Source organism: Ictidomys tridecemlineatus, chromosome 13 (assembly GCF_052094955.1).
Source record: "Ictidomys tridecemlineatus isolate mIctTri1 chromosome 13, mIctTri1.hap1, whole genome shotgun sequence".
NCBI lineage: Eukaryota > Metazoa > Chordata > Mammalia > Rodentia > Sciuridae > Ictidomys > Ictidomys tridecemlineatus.
In genome coordinates, this window is record NC_135489.1 from 34,714,227 (window position 1) to 34,733,388 (window position 19,162).

Here is a 19,162-nt window from a genome sequence, read left to right on the forward strand (position 1 = left end):
TTGTGTGGCTCAAACACAAGCACAGGTGGGAAAAGTTCGTGGGTACCAACCAAATAATCAAAGCAAAACAAAATAATCCACCAAATACACCTTCAACAGGTCCCAAGTATGATCTGTCAGTGTTAAAAGAAAACTGACTTTATTCTTCCTGAGTCTGTTCAAGAAAAAATAAATGGTGAGGAAAGGAGAATTCCCACAGAATTTTTTCCTTTCCCCTGAAACTGGACTTACAGCTTACCAAATAATAGATGAGGTGTGCATGTTTCACGAAGAGACATCAGAAAGAAGGACCTGCTCTGGGTATCTTTGTTGTCTCTGGCTTCTTAGTGGATCCCTTCAACCTGTGTCTATGAAGCATGTCCCATCTACATGCTCCACAGTACCCAAGGCCTGGATAGGCTCAGGGCTAAAGTGGTAAAGAGTTCAGAAATGGGGAGACATGTAAATGTCCAGGGGCACCCCACAGCACTGTAGGGAAACTTATGCTGGATCCACTGTCCTCTGGTATCTTTTCACCCTGATATTCTGTAACAAGGGACTGAAGAGGGCCCGTCACATTACGTCTTAGAGCAACCACATCAGTTTCTCTATTCATATGCCCCAAATGGGTAGTCTAGGTGTCAACGGACTGGTTATATAACATTGTAACAATGACTAAAATCCTGAATCAATTCCAAATCAACACATCTGTCTTCCTCTAGATAAGTGGTATTACCTCTGATGTTTTTCTCCTCCAATCTTATCAAGCCTCTAAATGTCACCAGCATCACACAACACACAAAGACAGGTTATGCATTTCTCCTCCAGCCTCACAACCTCAATAGGCCTCATTTGTTACACAGCAGATTCCCACAGAAATGGTAGAGCAGTAGTTGGAGAGCATTTATAAGAGGCGGCAATATTTCGCGGCCCCCCACCCCTTCCACACCCCATAATGGCAATGGGGGAAGCGCAACTCCCAAACCCTGGGGAGGATTGATGGTTGATCTTTCAAAATGAGTGACCTAAAGAGAATTCATGAAACTTACATCAGTGATCATCTTCCCTCTGGTCTTATTTCTCTCTCTGTGGTTGGCCCGTTTCTGTTTCTGCTGCAAAACCCTCTCCCTGGTGGTGCGATACTCTAGTGCAAATTCACTAATGATCCTGCAGAACTTGTTTATGTTCACTTCCCGAATTGCATAAGGTGGATGGCCCATAAAGAGCAAAAAGGAGTGGAATCTGTAAGGAAAAACAGAAATGGTAACTTTAGTTTTAAGAAACCCAAATTACTGATCCAAAATCTTTCCATAAGAAACCAATGAGCCAAGTTCTCAGTGAGAGGCCACCATCCTTCACTGCTGGGGCTCTGACTTTCAAAAGTCTTCAAGTAAAAATGCAAACAAAGTCAAGTTCAATTCACTTTCTCATCCATGGAAGTTATGACTAGGTGGTAAGATTTCAAGGAATTAATTACTTCTTGCATATCTAAATTTCAACATTTTCTAATGGATATGTAAAACTGATAAAGTATTAAGGAAAATAGTGCATAGTTTCTACATTATACAAGAATTGGATAAGAATAAAGAAATGTTGCTTAGAAATTCCTTTATAAAAAGGCAAAGGGGGGAAAAATTCCTTTAATGAACACTTGGAGTAGACATGAACATGTTAATTTATAGTTTCTAATTGGTGTTTATAAAGTTTTCCCTGAGTAAATATTTTGAAATATTTTCTTACAATATTACATAGAACTGTAATTTAGCTAGGAAACACCAAATAAACAGAACAAAATTAATTTATTTCAGCTATTTAATTTATAAACTAAAAATTAATTTTGTTTAAAATTTGTAAAGTTTCAGTTATCAGGAAATGAGAACAAAGATAAAAACAAATCTATGTGAAACAAATGGTATTACATAAATATCACTATTTGTAGACAAAACTTTTGCTTTTGAACACTGCAATTTGCCTCCCTTAAATGTTTTCCCCTAATGAGAGACATTAATTTATTCTTTCCTGTGACAAACACAACTTGTATTTAAAATCAAGGAGACTCAAAAAACACTAGCATAAAACTCAACAATAACAAAGTATAAATCTTTTTTACCTTGGAGTAGACAATTTTTTCAGAAAGATTATAACAAAAGCATAAACAACTAACGACGAAATAAACTGAAACATCAAAATTAAAAACTTTTTTGCTTCAAAGGTTATCATTGAGAGTGAAGAGAACCTTCAGAACATGAGCAAATATTTGCAAATCATAAGTGGGAAAAGGAAGTTGTGAGCAGAATAAACAAAGCTTACAACTCAATGCCAAAAAGAAACAAAGGATTTGAATAGACATTTCTCCTAAAATGACATGCAAATAGCCAAGAAGCACATAAAAAGATGTTCATTATTAACCAATAGAGGAATGCAAATTAAAACCACAAGGAAGTACTACTTCACACTCTAAGATGGCTGTAATCAAAAAGACAAGCAGCAGCACTGGAAGTGTGAGAAAACTGGAATCCTCTTACAGTACTGGTGGGGACATACAAAGATAGAGCTGCCATAGAAGACAGTCCAGCAATTTCTCAGGTAAACATAGACCTACCATAAGACCTGTGCATATACCCATAAGAAATGAAAATGTGTACACATAAGACCTTCCACGCCAAAGTTCATAGCAACGCTATTCCTAATAGCTAGAAAGTGGGAAAAGACTATAATGATGCTCATCAACAGATGAGAAACAAAATGGAAATCCACACGAGGCCCTGCCTGACTGGCCCCCTTACCTCTCTGGCTTCTTCTCTCATGACTCCAGCCACACTGGACCCTTGCTTATTCCTTGAACAAGCTCATCCCAGGGCCTTGGGCCCCTGCGCAGCATGTGGGACACTTGGAGGGACACACAGGCTGAGGAGCTAACAGTCTGCAGGAAGGCTGAGGAGGCCACTCCACTGGGGAGGCCCATAGGCCTGACAAGCAATCTAGTACCAGCTGTTTGCTGTCTAGAGCAGAGAGCCACATGAATCACGCTCACAGCTGGGTGACTACTTCATCTCCTGGGGAATACTGGGGGAAAAGTGAAGCAAAGCAACTGGGGTCTCAGTCATCCATCTCTAGAAATTCCCACCTTCATCAGTTCTATATGCAGGGGCTCTTGATGAAGTCGTCATTTGAACCCAGGGTTCTGTGGTTTAGGTGTTTTGAACTTGTTACCACCTGGTACCCCTTTTAGCCACACTCCTTTTACTACCCACCACAACTCTAGTGAATTTCTGGCCCATCCTGCTCACTCCCAGTGGGATGGCAGACAGCCAGAAGACAGGAATCTGAGTCAGGCGGGAGCAACCACCATCCAAGCGACCAGCTTAGATGGAACAATTAAAGCAAATATCTCATAAGGAATATACTTGTTACTAAAATGAGTGCTTATCTGAGATAAAGTGGTTAATAAAACTAGGCATAATAGCTTTATAAGACTTTTATAAAATTGTTCCAGTTTCATGATATTCCAAATGGAAATAATTTATTTTCATAGTTTTTTTTTCTTTAAGCTGGCAATTGCTTGCAACATACAAAGCATGAAGGTCAAACCAGCTCTCATTCCCCATCTCCCCTTTTTAAACATGATAAAAGCATAGTGTATTTTAATTTTAGTAAGAAATTTGACAAAATCTTTCATAAGATCCCCCAATCCAGAGAGCAACTGGAAAGTCTGGATGAAGTACAGTTAAGGGGGTTTATGGTTGAACAAATAAATTCCAAAAGTACTGATTACTAGATGGTTTTCAACCTGGAGGGAAGTTTCTTTCCTGTTCAGCATTTTTAAAACTATCCCCCTTTTCTCAACCGTCTGCCTCAAGACCCAGGAAGTGTGATTTTCAAAGCAGCAAATGACACAAGCTGGAGGAGGCTCATGTGCAGCTGAGACTCGGGGTATTCAAAGTCCTATGTGGGTTGAAAGGAAATAAGGAAAGAAGGGGGAAAGGGGAGGATGAGGCTGAGGGTCCATCACCATATCCTGTGATGAAGCAAAGGAGAAGCAAATGGGGGCCTATGGCAGGAAATGCCTGGCCTGGGAAGCTAGAGGACCTGCATTCTAGTCCTGAGCAGCTACTTGCTGGAAGAACAGGCCTGGACAGACATGGAGCCACATTATGCTCAGCCAACCTCCCTGTGGGTAAAAGCCAGGCTTGACCCATTACTGCCATGTCTCCAGGGTTCTCTTGGATCCAGTGATTCAGAGGAAGGCTAGTCCAGAGAGCACTTGTGGTGGACACCAGCCCTCACTCAGGCACCTGGGACATTGGAACAGCCATTGGAGAATCCACAACTGGAAGGTCCTCAGAGGGCAGACAGTAGATCAGATAAAGGAGGAACTTTTCTAACAAGTAGAGCTGCCAAGCAAGGGAACAGGTTCTCTGGAAGTAGAACTGTCAAGCAATTGCAGAGAGGCAGCATACAATTCGACAGGTTTTTAGAAGCGATTTCTGATCAAGTGGGATTTTGGGATGAAATTATCTGACATTATTCCAACTTCAACATTCAATAGCATTATATTATTATGCATGAAAAATTAGGTATCCACAAAGCTGTTATACACACAATTAGGTATCCATGAAGCTGTTTATCATAGGTACACTTTGTGATGCACTGTGTACCAAGAATATACAATAACATTTTTGTAAGTCTAACCTTCAGATCCTGGTTGGCAGAATATTTTTTACATGGTAGTGTAGTGATTTCTTTTTTTGTAAGTTCCTCAATACACTTACCTGTTAATTATCCTTCTGTGGACAATCTTTAAAATTATAATTCGCTCTGCACAGTCTTTTAGAAACTCTGACATTCGCTGTTTTAAAACTGGTTTCATTTCATGTTTTGCAATTGCCTTGAGGTGATCCCATGAAGCTTTGCATCTTCTCTCCATCTGACATAAATTATCCTGAAGTTGATCAAAGTCAACCTGAAAATCAGAGCGAGAACACTGCAAATGCCCTGAACAACCGGACACCAACCCCAACCAGGAGACCACGGTGCCTCCGGGAAGAAACAAGACATCAAAACCCAATTTACATCTTGAAACACAAACATATTTATGACCTAAAAATTATTCACATGTGTATTTGTCATTATCTCAAAATCAAATTAGCGATAAAAACTGTTCTCCAAATGAACCCAACACAGGAGTTACCTTTTGCTTGCCTAATTTGGAAAGAAATGTTACAAAAGTCTTTGGGAACTGTAAGTTAAAACATGAGATCAAAGAACCTAGTACAAGATGAACTGAGTAGATGTCTCATAAAATTTCAGAGCACACTCGTTTTTTCAGGATGATATTTCACTGAAGGCTGAGGAATGTACCCTACCCGGGTCTCATGTGGATGGCGCTGCAGTTCTGGGGCCAGCTCGTGGGCAGCCAGCTTCTCTTTGCCATGATCTCCTTCATAGTTTGTGTTACAAATTATTTTACTCATCCACCATTCAGACATTAACCAACATTCATGGGGCAACAGGTACACAGTGGCCCCCCCAACCAGGCACTAAGACGACAAAGACAAATGCTAAATGAAAACAAATCAATGTTCTCAAGGAGCCTCACGGTATAGACAGGTGATCACCAAGCGCTGAAGGGGTACAGCACCCACCAGAGATGTCAACAGCAAATGCAAACCACCTACACAGAGAGGAGATGTGGCAGAGCTTCTGCTGTGTACTTAGGGAAGTGCCAACAGTTTGCATTGACTGAAGAGGCCCAAAATGAGACTTTCTAAAGTAATGCTTTTACAGAATCTCTAGAGCAAAAATTATGAGAATCAGAAGGTTATTTAGTAATGAAAAAAACACACTTGAAGGGCAGGAGTCGTGGCTCAGTGGTATAGTGCTCGCCTAGCGCATGCGAGGCCCTGGGTTCCATCCTCAGCACCATATAAAAATTAAGGTGTTGTGTCCAACTACAACTAAAAAATAAATATAAAAAAACACACTTGAGGGCTACATTTAATAGAGGGAGATATGAGATGGAAAAATGAGGGGCCAGACATGGTGGCACATGCCTGTAATTCTAGCAACTGGGAAGGCTGACACAGGAGGACTCCAAGTTCGAGGCCAGCCATAGCAACTTAGTGAGGCCCTAAGCAATTTCGCAAGACCCTGTCTCAAAAAAAAAAAAAAAAAAAAAGGGGGAGGTGTGTGGCTGGGGATGTGGCTCAGGGGTTGAGTGCCCCTGGGTACCCAAGGTTGGGGGGAGTAATTCAGAGGGATGGAGGGGACGAAGAAAGAAATGGGTGGGCTGAAAGAAGGGGAGTGAGGTGAACAGTGAGAAATGTGGTCTAAAAATCCAGGAGAAAATGACACACAGAGCAAGCAGCCTCTGCTCAGGTGCCAATGACAGTGGTTGTACAAGCAGGTCCTGGAGAAGGATGCCCAGCAGGGACTCGCTCATGTGATCTCAGAGTAAAAAGCCTCACCCTCAGAAGGACATGGGAGGGGCTAGAGACAACCAAGGCAGATTCTGTGAGAAGATCTTGTCCACCAGCAGGAGGAAGACCCCGAGTCGCCCCCCCTCCCAGGCAGGACTTTGTGTGGTCTGAATTTCTTGATTCTCTATAGCCAAAAAGGCTCTGGGAATGAAGTCTGAGAAGAGGTGGCTGATGCCCTCTTGGCCTCCTATGGCAATTCACAAGCATGTGGATCAAGAGTCATTTAGTGGTTGCTGAAGTCAGGGGGTAGAAGTTATTTGAAGTTCTGGCTTTGTGGCCAATCTTAAGGCTAGTTATGCAGCTATTAGTCAGCTGACAACTAAACATCCAATAGGCTTCTGGGAAAGGCCTGATACTGAAGGGGCCCAGGACAGTCACAGGGGTTGTTCTAGTATTGGGACTCCTAGGCCAGGGCCACTTTTGTTCCAAGCAAATTCTAGCTGGGGAAGGTCCTGGGCAAAACCAGAGGGCACGAAAAGAGGGAAACAATTTGCTCTGGTGTCTCTGGAACTGGGACCCAGATGGAGGGGATCTAGACAGACAGACTGCCTCAAATTCTTAATAAACCTGTCCTCTGAGAAGGTGCTTACAGGGTGTTGGAGCAGCCACTGGAGGACCCTCTGCTTAGACTCTTAGAGGGGTTTTCTTCCTTAGTCAGGAAATTGAGGTCATAATTGCAAAGATGGCAGAACAGTGCCTGATAAAGAGGGGACTCTATTCTGTGAAGCCCTCTGTCAGCTCTCCATGCCCTTTTTGCCTCAAGGTAGGTACACCATAAGGCCAGCTGAAGGGCCCCCGATTGGTGTACCTGTGGCTACAAGCCTGTGACTCCTGAGAGGTGAAGGAGGGCCCCCAGCCACCAGGTCCCCACCAGTCAGTCCTGTGGGAGAATGCAGAGTGTGAGCAAGTTCTTGGAACAGGACCGTCGCAGCTCTCCCTCTGTTCCTCGCCCACTCAGTCCTCTGCTCTGTCCCCTCTTCCCACCCTGGGCTCTGGTGTGTCCCAGCACTTGTAGCTGCTGTGTTCCCAGGAGGTGCCTGCACACAGGCCTGGCTCCTGCGCCCTCTTCAAGGGTGCTCCTACATTCTCCTTGTTCCCAATTCTCGTGTGTCTGAGATTCCTCTGGGCATTGTTCAATCTTAGTGATACTCCTCCACTGGAGGCAGCTGGGGTCCACATATTGTGACTGTCTCTTTTCTAATAAACCATATGCTCATGAAGAGATGAACTCTGCACTCACTTTAAGAGCTTGCAGCCGAGGGGCCAATGCTATATACTGTTTACAGCCCTATAAAAACGTTCCCTGTAAGACTGTAGGGACAGCCAATCTGTGGGCAGCAGAGCCAGGCCAGGCATGCCCTGCAGCTCCACACCTCACAGTGACATTGTATGGACATCTCAAGAGCCAGATGGCATTCTTTTGACCTGTTGGCCCACCTAAAACAGGCTGTGCAGTTGGAATGTTCTGGAGAATCCAGCCTGGTGAGTAACACTCCCAAGGAGTGAAGACTGGGATGGCAGACTAGCCTCACATACCTCAGTAGGAAAGAATCTGAGAACCAAAGATAGGAAAAAGATCTTAAAAGTTCATTAGAAAAAGGCATGAAATGAATCCTATCCACGGACTCTAGAGCAGGGAATGCAGGCGGCGCTGTGGGTCAATTTATTAGAGCATGTGTGTGTCTAAGAAGAGGGTTTGAGAATCCAACAAGCGGAGGCCAAGGCGAGGCCAGCTCCTCCGTGTTCACTGACGTACCTTGGCTGACCTGGTGATGGCCCCAATCTCTGAATACAGATCGGAGCTGTCTGGGAAGTTTTCCACCACCATGGTGCACACGTGGTGGAGAAGCGACTGCTTGTGCACTGTGTCTTTTACTTCTGGAACCTTCTCGAGGTAGCTTAACTCAAACGCTTTGGCCTGTATTGTGACATTAAAGATGAGAAAAACAAGTTTTATATAGGCTCTTAGAATAGCACAGATGGTTAGAATCAATGCACAGCTGCGGTAGCCAATATTTAGTTTCTGTGTGACTGAGGCTTCTCAGGCCACGCACTCCATCCTTTGCTGATCACACGCGGACAGACACATCGGGAATGACCTGGACCTCCAGCCCTTTGCTACCACAGCCCAGAGACAGGTCCCCAGGACTCGGCTCTCAATCAGGGTGCTATGGGACTTGGCCTCAGACACCTGCATAAGTATAGCTTCTTTCTCCCCTCCAGCTGCATGCCTACTTCCTGGCCAGAGCCAAATGCAATCTACCAAATTATGCCATGTCCACATACCAATATGCCACAGTGACGTCTACACATGTGATCAGTTGAGTAGAGCAAGTGGATTGGAGAAGGGAGGAGTGGGGAGGGGAGAAGGGAAAGAGAAGTTACTGGGAAATGAGTTTAGTCAAATTATGTTAATGTGCATGTATAAATATGGCAATAACTCCCCAGCATAATGTGCAATTGTAATGCACCAATTAAAAAATAAAAAATGACAAGTTAATCATAAAAATCAGAATAGTTGAGAGCAAAGATCAAGAGAAAAAAAACAGTACATGAAAATTTTCCAAGTCAATTTTGAGAGTAGCCACACTCTGTAAGGAATAGTGAGCTTACTTTTTTAAGCTTTCTTGTGGCAGGGTTCAAGTTCAAGTAAATGGTCTCTAATATTTTGAAGACAAAAACCACTTCTAGATTTCATCAAAAAAGTTACACAAGTTGGGCTGGGGATGTGGCTCAAGCGGTAATGCGCATGCCTGGCATGCACGGGGTGCTGGGCTTGATTCTCTGCACCACATAAAAAAATAAAGATGTGTCCACCAAAAACTAAAAAATAAATATTAAAAATTATCTCAAAAAAAAAGTTACACAAGTTGTTTATTCTACTGTGCTTTAGGGGACCAGAGGTACGACCTTTATCAACAAATTGTGGGCAGGGATTTTGTAACAAGGGAGGCAGGAGGATAAGGCTCAGGGACAACTTACATTAGTTCCATTTAGAAAGTTCCCAATAGCGAGGAGAGTAGACAGGATAAAGCCCAAGGTTTTATTGTTCTCCAACTGGTCTATTCCTTCCTTCAGGTCCAAAAGTGGTTCTGCCACTTCCTTTCAGTTTAAAAAAAAAAAACAGAAAATGAAAAAGGATGGACAATTTGGCTACTTTTTTTCATTTGATGTAAGGAACAATAAGCAGGGTTCTCTCTAGCACGGGGCAGTCTCCCTCGTGGGACATTTGCTCCTAGGTATGACAAAGTGCTGAACAGCAGCAGGGAGAACCTATTCCCCATCAATTCCTCAGTGGAGACCAAATGGAATTCATGCTGGGTCACACATGCTGTGTCTTCCCTGTCTCTAGCCAAGGTTTAAACCCAAGCAGGACCCTTAGGTTGTCCCATCCTCTCACTCTCCTCTGACCACGGCCGATTCCCAAGGAATCTTCTTTGTGAGGCTTCAGCCTTGAAAGCATAGTCCTGCTCTTTGCCTTTCCTCCTTGTAAGCAGATGACTGTAGAAACTGTGGCCCCACTGTTCCTGGACCACCTGTCTCCTCCATTCCCCTCTAGGCATACTTAGCCTTGGTTGCTCACTATTGGATTTCATAATTTTTTTGACTTTGGAGTATCTGCATATATACAATGATATATATTAGGGATAAGATTCCATGTTTAAATATGAAATTCTTTTATGTTTCATATATACCTCTCACATATAGCCTGAAGGTAATTTATAGACTATTCTTTGTGCACCTGTGTTTGGACTGTAACCCATCACATGGGATCAGGTGTGGAATTTTCCATTTGCATCATTGCGTTGGCACTCAAAGGGCTTACAGTTTTGGAGCATTTGGATTTCTGATTAGAAATACTCAACCTGTAGCAGCCTTCTGAAGTAGCCTAGACTCACTGCCATCCATCTGGCCCTCAGCATAAGAGTATGCCACCTCCTCTTCCAGAAGAGAAAGACCCAGAGCCTCTGCACCTGGGCTTCAGACTCCTCCTCCTCTAGATGGTTTTTCTCAGCTAAGCTCCCCTGTAATTGACGTCCATCTCTCTCTCTCCCCCCCCCCACCCCCTACACTGGCTGCCATTTAGCCTGCAAAAATATTCCTACTGACATAGGCCGGGGGAGATTCCTGTGATTTCCATGCCCCACCCAAGAGGAGTCTCCCTTTGCTTCCCCCGTTGAGGTCTCTTTCCTTGTAGCCTCTTCTCAACTTCTTGTCATCTGCTTAATCTGTAACCTTCATCTGAGAATATTCCCCCCAAGAGACCTGCTGTCATGGTCAATGGCAGTCTGGGTGACAATGATCAGGTGACAGATGATGGGAAATATACTATATTTTTCTGTGTTTTCTAAGTTTTCTACAATGAAGATACAGAATCTAAAAAATATTTTATTTTTAATCACTCACCACAAACTCATGAGCAAGTGTCTGAGGCTGGTGCCAGGCAGATACTTTAGAATAACCCTTCATGATCAGTCAGCATGGACACAAGTAACAGAGTTAGTGATAATACAACAATGTCATCATCGACTCACCCTGAAAATCCTGTGTCAAGAATGAGATTTCGCTACCTTAATATTCATGACTAAAAAAACATGGGCCATCCTATGTGGTTTTGGTTGCCTCTCTAATTGGAATGCTTACCTTTTCTGTGGTTTCATAATCCATTTTGAACGCCCAGAGGTGGAGCCGGGCAGAAAGCTCACTGATGGAGGACAGCGTGAGGAGGAACTGCTCCGCACTGCCCAAGGGCATTTCAGGATTGGCCAGCTGAGCTTCCTGGATTTTCTGCTTTTCCTCTTCAGTTGGAATCATGGTTAGAATTTTCTGGAAAAAAAATGGGATGATAGAAAATATTCTCAGTAATGGATCCTACCACACCCCTTTGATGTTTTCAAATTCAATTTTATAATTTTACAACCAGGTAAAAGAAAGAGGTAGTAGAAAGAGTCTGGTATATGTGTTTCAATCACATATGGGTCATAACCAAACATACTCTAAACAAATTGCCCCAAATTTTCTGGATCTTGCACAAGGAAGACATTCTAGGAATAAAAAGGGCGATGAAAGTAAAAGAAAAGAAAATTGGAGAACTCAGTCTTCCCTAGGAAATATACGCAAGACAGGTCAATAATACATGCTCTATCACTTCTCATGGATTAACTTAAGAACTAAAAAAATGAATCAAAGAACTCAGATTGACTTTTGGTTCATGTGACATTAATTTTTTTTAACTATTTAAAAACTTAGAATTGATAATACTTCAATATCAAACTCAAATCTGAAGAAAAATGAAAATGGTATTTATAAACCTATCTACTAATAAAAAACAATATACCTGCTTATTTTTATTTGTTTCTGGAAAAAAATTCAGTTAAGAAAGGTGAAGACAAAAAGACACCAGAATGATTATGATTCTTCTTAGTTCAAATTTCATATTGATTATATCTTTTAAAAAAATAAAAATTTCCATCTACTACTCTTACCATTACTATTTAATATTGTACACACATAGATAATCACAGTGTCATAAAGGTAAAGTCGTTTCTATTTGCAGATGACATGATTGATTATATAGAAAATTGTAAGGATCTAAAAGTACAATGTTATAGCATAATCTTTTAGAAAAAGGAAAAATGGAGAATATTTGTGACCCATGTGAGGGAAAAATTCTTAGACATGATACCAAAAATGAACAGACTGATGAACTGAACTTCATTCATCCAAATTACAAATTTTTGCTGTCAAAGATACTATTAATAGAGTGGGAAAAAACTGTAGTTTACCAAGAAGCTAAACACAGAGGTTACTTTATAACCCTGCAATTCCATTCCTGGGTATTTGCTCTAGAAAAAAAATGAAGACTTAAGTTCACACAAAAACTTGTATGTGAACATTTGTATTAACTTTATTCATAACTGACACAACCCAGTTAGATATTTTTCAATGAATGAACAAATTATGGTACATCCCTACAATAGAATAGTACTGGACCATAAAAGGAATAAACTATAGCCAGGAACAGCGGCACACTCCTAAAATCCCAACTACTCAGAAGGGGAGGCACGAGGATCACAAATTCAAGGGCAGCCTCAGCAACTTAGCCAGACCCTGTCCTAGACAGACACACACATACATATATACATATATACAGTTGGGGATGTAGTTCATTGGTCAGTACCCCTGGGTTCAATTTGGGGATGGAGGGGCTACGTACATAAAATGATGTGGATGACTCTCAAAGACATTATGCTCAGTGAGAGAAGCCAAACTCAAAGGTTATACACTATATGATTCCATTTACTTGACATTTTCCAAAAGACAAAACCATAGTGATGTATTTGCACCGCTGGTTCCCAGGGGCTAGAGTTGGGAGTAAATGTACAATCAGAAAAGAGCTGTATGGGGAGTTGGGATTGTTTTAAATCCTGCTTGCAGTGTCACTACATGAATTTACACATGATTTAAAACTCCTAGAACTGTCCATCCAAAAAAAAAAAAAAAAAAGATCAATTTTATCCCCCCAAAATGAAAAACTTAGTAACATAGTAACAAAATAAAATGGAACCAGTCCCCAAATACATGGGTGTTTATATTATTGTGCCTCAGGATTTATCTGGGTACGATAGAAGCAGTTGGAGTTTGATGAGACCGTTTTAAGGCTGGGTGTTCCTATCAAAAGCTAGTGATGTAAAACTACTTTGAAGACGTGTACTCTGAGCCACAAAGTGAGGCTACAGAAGGTGACAAGTGGTGGGGCCTCGGACATGTCTCTTCCAACTTGCTCTTCATATGACTCCAAATACTGAGGCTATGTGGGTGGAATTTGAGCATCAGGAGAACTACTTGTTACAGGGCTTCTTGCTCGCTCACTGCCTGGCTCATGCCCCACCATCCACACAGATGGCATTAAAAAATAAGCAATTCCAGTAGATATCGCCTCTTAATCCATGATTTGAACCAAATTAGTTTTCAGAATAAAAACTAAAGATTGTATTTTAATTTCCTTAATGCTTAAATTGTTTCAGGCATGACAAACATTCCAAAACAAAAAAACTGCCAACACCTTTCATAACCTTCAGAAGGCCTTTTCCTGCAACAATTTGGTTGCTTTGTTCCTTTGAGAAAGTCAAACATTTTTACTTTTGTTTTTCACTCCTCTAATTCAAACCGTTTGTTCACTGTTGAAGACTTATGAGGTTGCCATCTGTCACTTTGCTTTGCTTTATTTTGTTACACATCACTGACAATAAGAGTAGCCATAAGACAGTGGAACTGGCAAGTCAAAGCCACCCCCTGTGAGCCCAATGGCCCTTTTTCCATTAGCAAAGGTTAACAAGAAAAGGTTAACATTTTTACTTGCTTTTCTACCACATCAATGGGTTTATTGATGATTTTACAATTACCATTTGGTATTGCAGGTAAACAAACACCAAACAAAACCCAAACCTGAATGTGGTAACAGTATTTTCAGCTATGTTCCTGACAATATCCCTTTAATGCTTCTCAAAATATACTTGCTTTTGTATCTGAAAGTCATATTTCAGAGAAAGCAGTGCAAAAATGTCCATTTTTATGAACCCACATAGTACTGGGTTTGACCATTTAATTCTCCTGGAGTAAGACCATAATGAGTCATTATTTTGCTTTGTGATTGTGAACAGAACCTTGGCTAGAACTTTGGGTAAGAATCTGCAATAAGGATTTGGGTGATAACAGCAGAAAATTTTGGGCTGAGCTTGGTTTATATACAACTTTCATGTTGTCATGAGAAAATGTTCTTTCCATGTACTTATTTTCATGTAGCAACTTAGGGGGGGGGGAAACCTTCTTAAAGCATCTTGATAGTATCACCATCCATTCTTTTTAAAATTGGTACATTACAATCATACATATCAGTGGAATTTGTTATAGAACATTCATACATGCATATAATTCAATCAATCTCATTATCTAGTTCCTTCCCTTTCTCTCCCCTCCTCTTCCTCCCTCCCCCGGGTCTCCTTGCTCTAATTGGTCTCCCTGTTGTTATTTTTAAAATTAGCATTTTAATTGTATACAGAAGCAGGATTCTTTGTGGTGATTACGTTTTGAGGCACATTGGGCAGAAATTATTTCATCAAATTTACAGTTGCAATGACTCGCCTGAGACCAGGTTGGACCAACCAAGACAGAGCTAAAAACCCACCTAAGGGCTGTGTGTCCTTTCGTAGTACCAGCTCCATAGTTCATGGAGATTATAAGTGCAAAATTAACAGCACAGCTGTGTCCAATGCTCAGAGCATCCTGGTTCCCTGGTCCCACTAAGCCAACAATAACTCTCCACGGGCAGACTCAATTGTGTATGTCCATTACCCAGTTGGCCACCTGGAGACAGGCCTCATATAACACCAACTATTTAGAGAGATGCTGAAGCTTTGCCTAAATGGCTGAAGGAATGTGTCTGTTCCCAGGATATTGTCAGGCCTCACAACCAAACTGAGCCAAGTCAAACTTCATTTGGGACCATTCAAATGTGCTGCCCTCTAAGTAGACCAACTCTAAAAATTAAAAAAAAAAGGAAAAAAAAAAAAAGGAGGACTCCTCATACTTCCATTTGTGATAATTTGATGACATCTTACTTTGGAAAATATCATTATGCTACTTAGAGATGGCCCTAAAATAATTTTCTCAAATTTAATATTCTTCATAAATACTACTTCCTTAATGAAGTTAACTGCTCCCTTAGGTTTGCATCATAAACCCAGACATATACCACTGGTTGCTAAGCAAAGCCACAGGATGTCATTTAATACATCCTAATTACATTTAGGTATACAGAACTTTCAAATGGCCCTATTAAGCCATGGTGCCAGGCCACGGTACATGTGTTCAAGAAGCAGACGGTTTGGCGAAAGGCCGTTTGGGCATTAGCTGGAAATCTTATTAGCAAAGATCTGTAAGTTCACAGCTGCCATCTCAGTTTCAATTTAATTCTTGAGTAACAAACCTACTGAATTAGCTCTGGGTACTGCCCAGCACATGGATCTAGATCTTTCTTGTATGCCTTCCTGGTCCCTTGAGATCAATGGCCAGAGATAGTAGATGATGTCAGAGGGCCTGGATTCTACACTTTCAAGAGTACTTTTTTCCATTGTCTTCCCAGCCATGCTGGGAATTGCTGAGGGATATACACAGTCCCTGGATTCACACAGGAAGCCTTTAGATCAGTGATTCTCAGCCTGGGCGATTCTTCTCCCAGGAAACGTTTAACAATGTCTGGAGTCATTTGGGGCTGTGGGTCAAGGTTCAGGTAGGCAGATACTACTGGAATGTAGCAAGTAGAGACCAGAGACGATGCTGAACATCCTTCAAGGCTCAGGACAACCCCACAACAAAGACCGTCCAAATCCAAATGGCAATAGTGTTGAGTGTGCGAAAACTTGCTTCAGAGGAAAACTGATCAAAATGTTGTAACTCTGAGTGCTACTGTGACTCAATGAGTTTACTGAGGACTCAGGACACAATAAAACCTCCGTGAGGATTTACTGGTATTTTTTGCAGCCGTTTTCTCTCACTTCAAACTATCTGCCCACCAGCTCTTCCTGGGTGGAAGGCCACTGGCAGTGCTGTGAGGGGCTCTAGGCTGGCTCCTGTGTGCTTCTCACCCACTTTCAGATTCCCTCCCATTCTGTGGGTCACATAGCCCAGGCCTGAGAGGGACTCCTGGGCCATATGCTCCCAAGGCCTGCACCCTGCACTCAGGCTTCAGGGCTCATGTTCTGCACAATCTCCTGTTTGTGAGTTTGGCACCGACTGATGCTGGGACTCAGTTCATTTTTAAGGTGAAGCACAGCGGCGTGTACCTATAGGTGCTGTAAAACACCTACAGGGTGCCCAGTCCACAGTAAGAAACCCATGAAAGCCAGATTAGTGCTGTGTTTATTCCTATAGCCGTCAGCATCGTTATTACTGTTATTACTCTTATATTCCTTTATGGATCAAAAGGGTGCTCAACTTACAATCCCTCAGACAGGGAAAAAGAGTAATTGGTTCATTCTAAAATCTGAGTAATTGATTATCTGAAACTTTCCCGGCCCAGGGAGAGCTGTATTTCAGGAAAAAAAAAACAAAGGCAAAACTCAAAGAAACCACTCCTTTCTGATGGAATTTCAAGTTCTCCTGATGAGGAGGGGAAGGATCTTTAAAAGGAGAAGTTTTTTTTTTTCCTTTCATTGGGCTGGCTCTGGCTGTATGTGAAACCTCTCCATGTATGAACTGAAGCATTTGCAAGCTCTAAAGGACCTTGTAAAGTAAACAAGATGATCTGAGAGCGCCTATAACTTGCTTCTCTCCTCAACGAAAACCACTTCACACTTGGTTCATCCAAGTTTACAGAATGGTAGGCCACAGCCTTCTTCCTTACCAGTCTGGAGGACCCCAGAGTGAGGATGCCTCACAGAGGCTGAGCCGGACCCTTCTTGCTTGCTGCCTGAACATCTCGGTCTCTGCCTGCTGTATCTAACTCATTCCTTTACCCCCTACCCTGCTCTGTCATGTGCCCACCTGGATATTCTGCCTGACTTCAGGGCTTAGGGCACAACTTCCTGTCCAGCCAGGAAGGAAATGCATTTTCCCTCTTGTACCTGTTCCAGCTGCTTGAGCCTCGTCTGCATTCCTAGGGCTTCCATAACAGTGTACCACAAACTAGGTGGCTTGACACAACCAAATTTATTCTCACAGTGCTAGAAGACCAGAATCAAGGACTAAGCAGTACTATGCTCTCTCTGAAGCACAGCTGCTTCTGGCCTCTTGTGCAGTTCTGTTGTTTGCCTGAGGTCCTTGGTATTCCTTGGCCTATGAACACACTGCTCTAATTTCTACCCCCATCATCACATGTGCATTCTCTCTTCAGATGGTATTCTTCTCTGTGTCTATGTCCCAACAACATCCCTTTTCTTATAAGGACACCAGTCATCTGATTTAGGGCACATCCTAATCCAGTCTGATCTCACCTTAACTTGGTTATATCCCTGAGACCCATTTCCAAGGAAGGCCAGTCGCGTCCTCCAAAACTCAATGCTCTCTCCTGGGAGAGCATGAATTCTGGAGGACACAACTGGACCCCACATAGGCCTCTTGGCAAGTTTTCTCCTGAAAACCTCTACTTTTCAAAGCACAAAGGCACACATGGCCCCCCAGGGTCCAGACTGTGTGCCCATCGCTGCCTCTCAACCCAGGCCTGTGGGCAAGTCTGGCACTGGGGCCCAACCCTCCCTCACATTTTCGGCAAAGGCCGACTCTCCCTCTTTGGGGTCAGATTTCACTGGTTCCCTCCATGCTCAAATGAGTGTGCATGAATGAACCCAATCATGGAGAGGCTTTAAAGGAGTCCAGAGCTCCTGGTCAATGGGAAGATGGGTTGGGTGTCACTCAATGTCACAAAGTAATGTTCCTAGAACCTCCCACTTTTGATGAAGTGGCTCCTATGACTACAACACCCCTTTAGGGGACTCTGGGCTGGCCATTAGCTCCACCTGTCCTTTCTTTATTAGGGTAAGAGATTTCACTTGCTACAAACTGGCACCGTGGTGAAGATGATGGCCTGGTGGAAGAACATGAACATTGGCACAGCAAGTGAACCATGGCTTCAGCTGGGCCACCTACCAGCCACAGACATGTCACCTAATCTCCCTCCATTTTTGACATTCAGATCAACAAGGGCTACAGCCTCAACTGGTTTAGTTCTTCCAGTTATTTAACAAGACATCTCTCTGCATATCCCAACAAGCACCAAGACAGGAAAAGTCCTTTACACAGATGGGATCACCTATTGAAAACCTTATCTTTGAAATTTGCTAAACATATTTGGTGTAAAATGACATGAAAGAACCCCTAGCAGCCTTCTAAGGAGGTTCTGACAGTCTATTTCCATTTTGAGACAGTCAGATTTTGTGTGATCAGAGGGAGGTCCGTATGAGAACTGCAGAAGGAGGGTCTTTTGAACTTCATAGGCAAATGAGGCTTGCCTCTCTGTGGAGTAAATATGTAAAAAATTATTATTCACAATCTTCTTGAGGACAGAAAAAACGGCAAGCCAGCCTATGAGGAAAGTCACTTTGGATGAAATAATAAGTACATTTTATGCATGTGATAAATTTCAGAACAGAAAGTTTGACAGCTTCTCTTACCTCAATTCCTTCTTTGTTTAAGGCATATTCATCAAAATTCAAAATGGCTATCTTAATCGTTCTCGGAGGGGGCAGGACCGTAAGACCAATATTGATGGCATTGCTCCTCTTGGAATCTAGAACGATGATCTCCTGCCTTTTTCCATCTGCAGCAGTTTTCTTGGTGATAAAACAAGGAAAATCCAAGATTAAAGCATCACCATGGGTCCTTTCTGTGTTTCAGTTTTAAAAGAAAACTCACCACCTACTCAGAAATGAAAACCAATGGCCCAAATTGCAGCTCAGGCGAGGACTGGCTACTGCTCAGTCCAGAAGAGAGATCAAGGATTGGGCTCTGAGACACCGCCAAACTTGGGTCAGCAACGGAACTTTGTGAGTCAGACACATTACAAAATAAAATAGATTTTCCTTCAATTGGGAAAAAATGTGATATTTTGCAAGGAAAAAAAAATTTTTTTTTCAACTGTGAGACAGCTATAACCTGTGGGTTTTTTTTTTTTTCATAGAAGCAGTGAAAACAATAGTAAAATCTAA

At 42.3% G+C, this 19,162-nt stretch overlaps 1 protein-coding gene across 17 annotated transcripts in view; it reads right to left on the reverse strand.

Moving 5' to 3' along the window:
* Fhod3 (formin homology 2 domain containing 3) overlaps positions 1 to 19,162 on the reverse strand; it is a 428,888-nt gene that overhangs the window by 24,090 nt on the left and 385,636 nt on the right. For 16 of the 17 annotated variants that reach the window (XM_078030166.1, XM_078030162.1, XM_078030165.1 and 13 more), the window contains 6 exons: positions 18,629 to 18,787; positions 11,103 to 11,285; positions 9,441 to 9,560; positions 8,215 to 8,376; positions 4,752 to 4,942; positions 1,029 to 1,221 (listed from right to left, as the gene is read on the reverse strand). In XM_078030166.1, coding sequence (XP_077886292.1) covers positions 1,029 to 1,221; positions 4,752 to 4,942; positions 8,215 to 8,376; positions 9,441 to 9,560; positions 11,103 to 11,285; positions 18,629 to 18,787 — 1,008 coding nt within the window. The remainder of the gene's footprint in view (positions 1 to 1,028; positions 1,222 to 4,751; positions 4,943 to 8,214; positions 8,377 to 9,440; positions 9,561 to 11,102; positions 11,286 to 18,628; positions 18,788 to 19,162) is intronic. The other variant, XM_078030172.1, reaches the window with a different exon arrangement.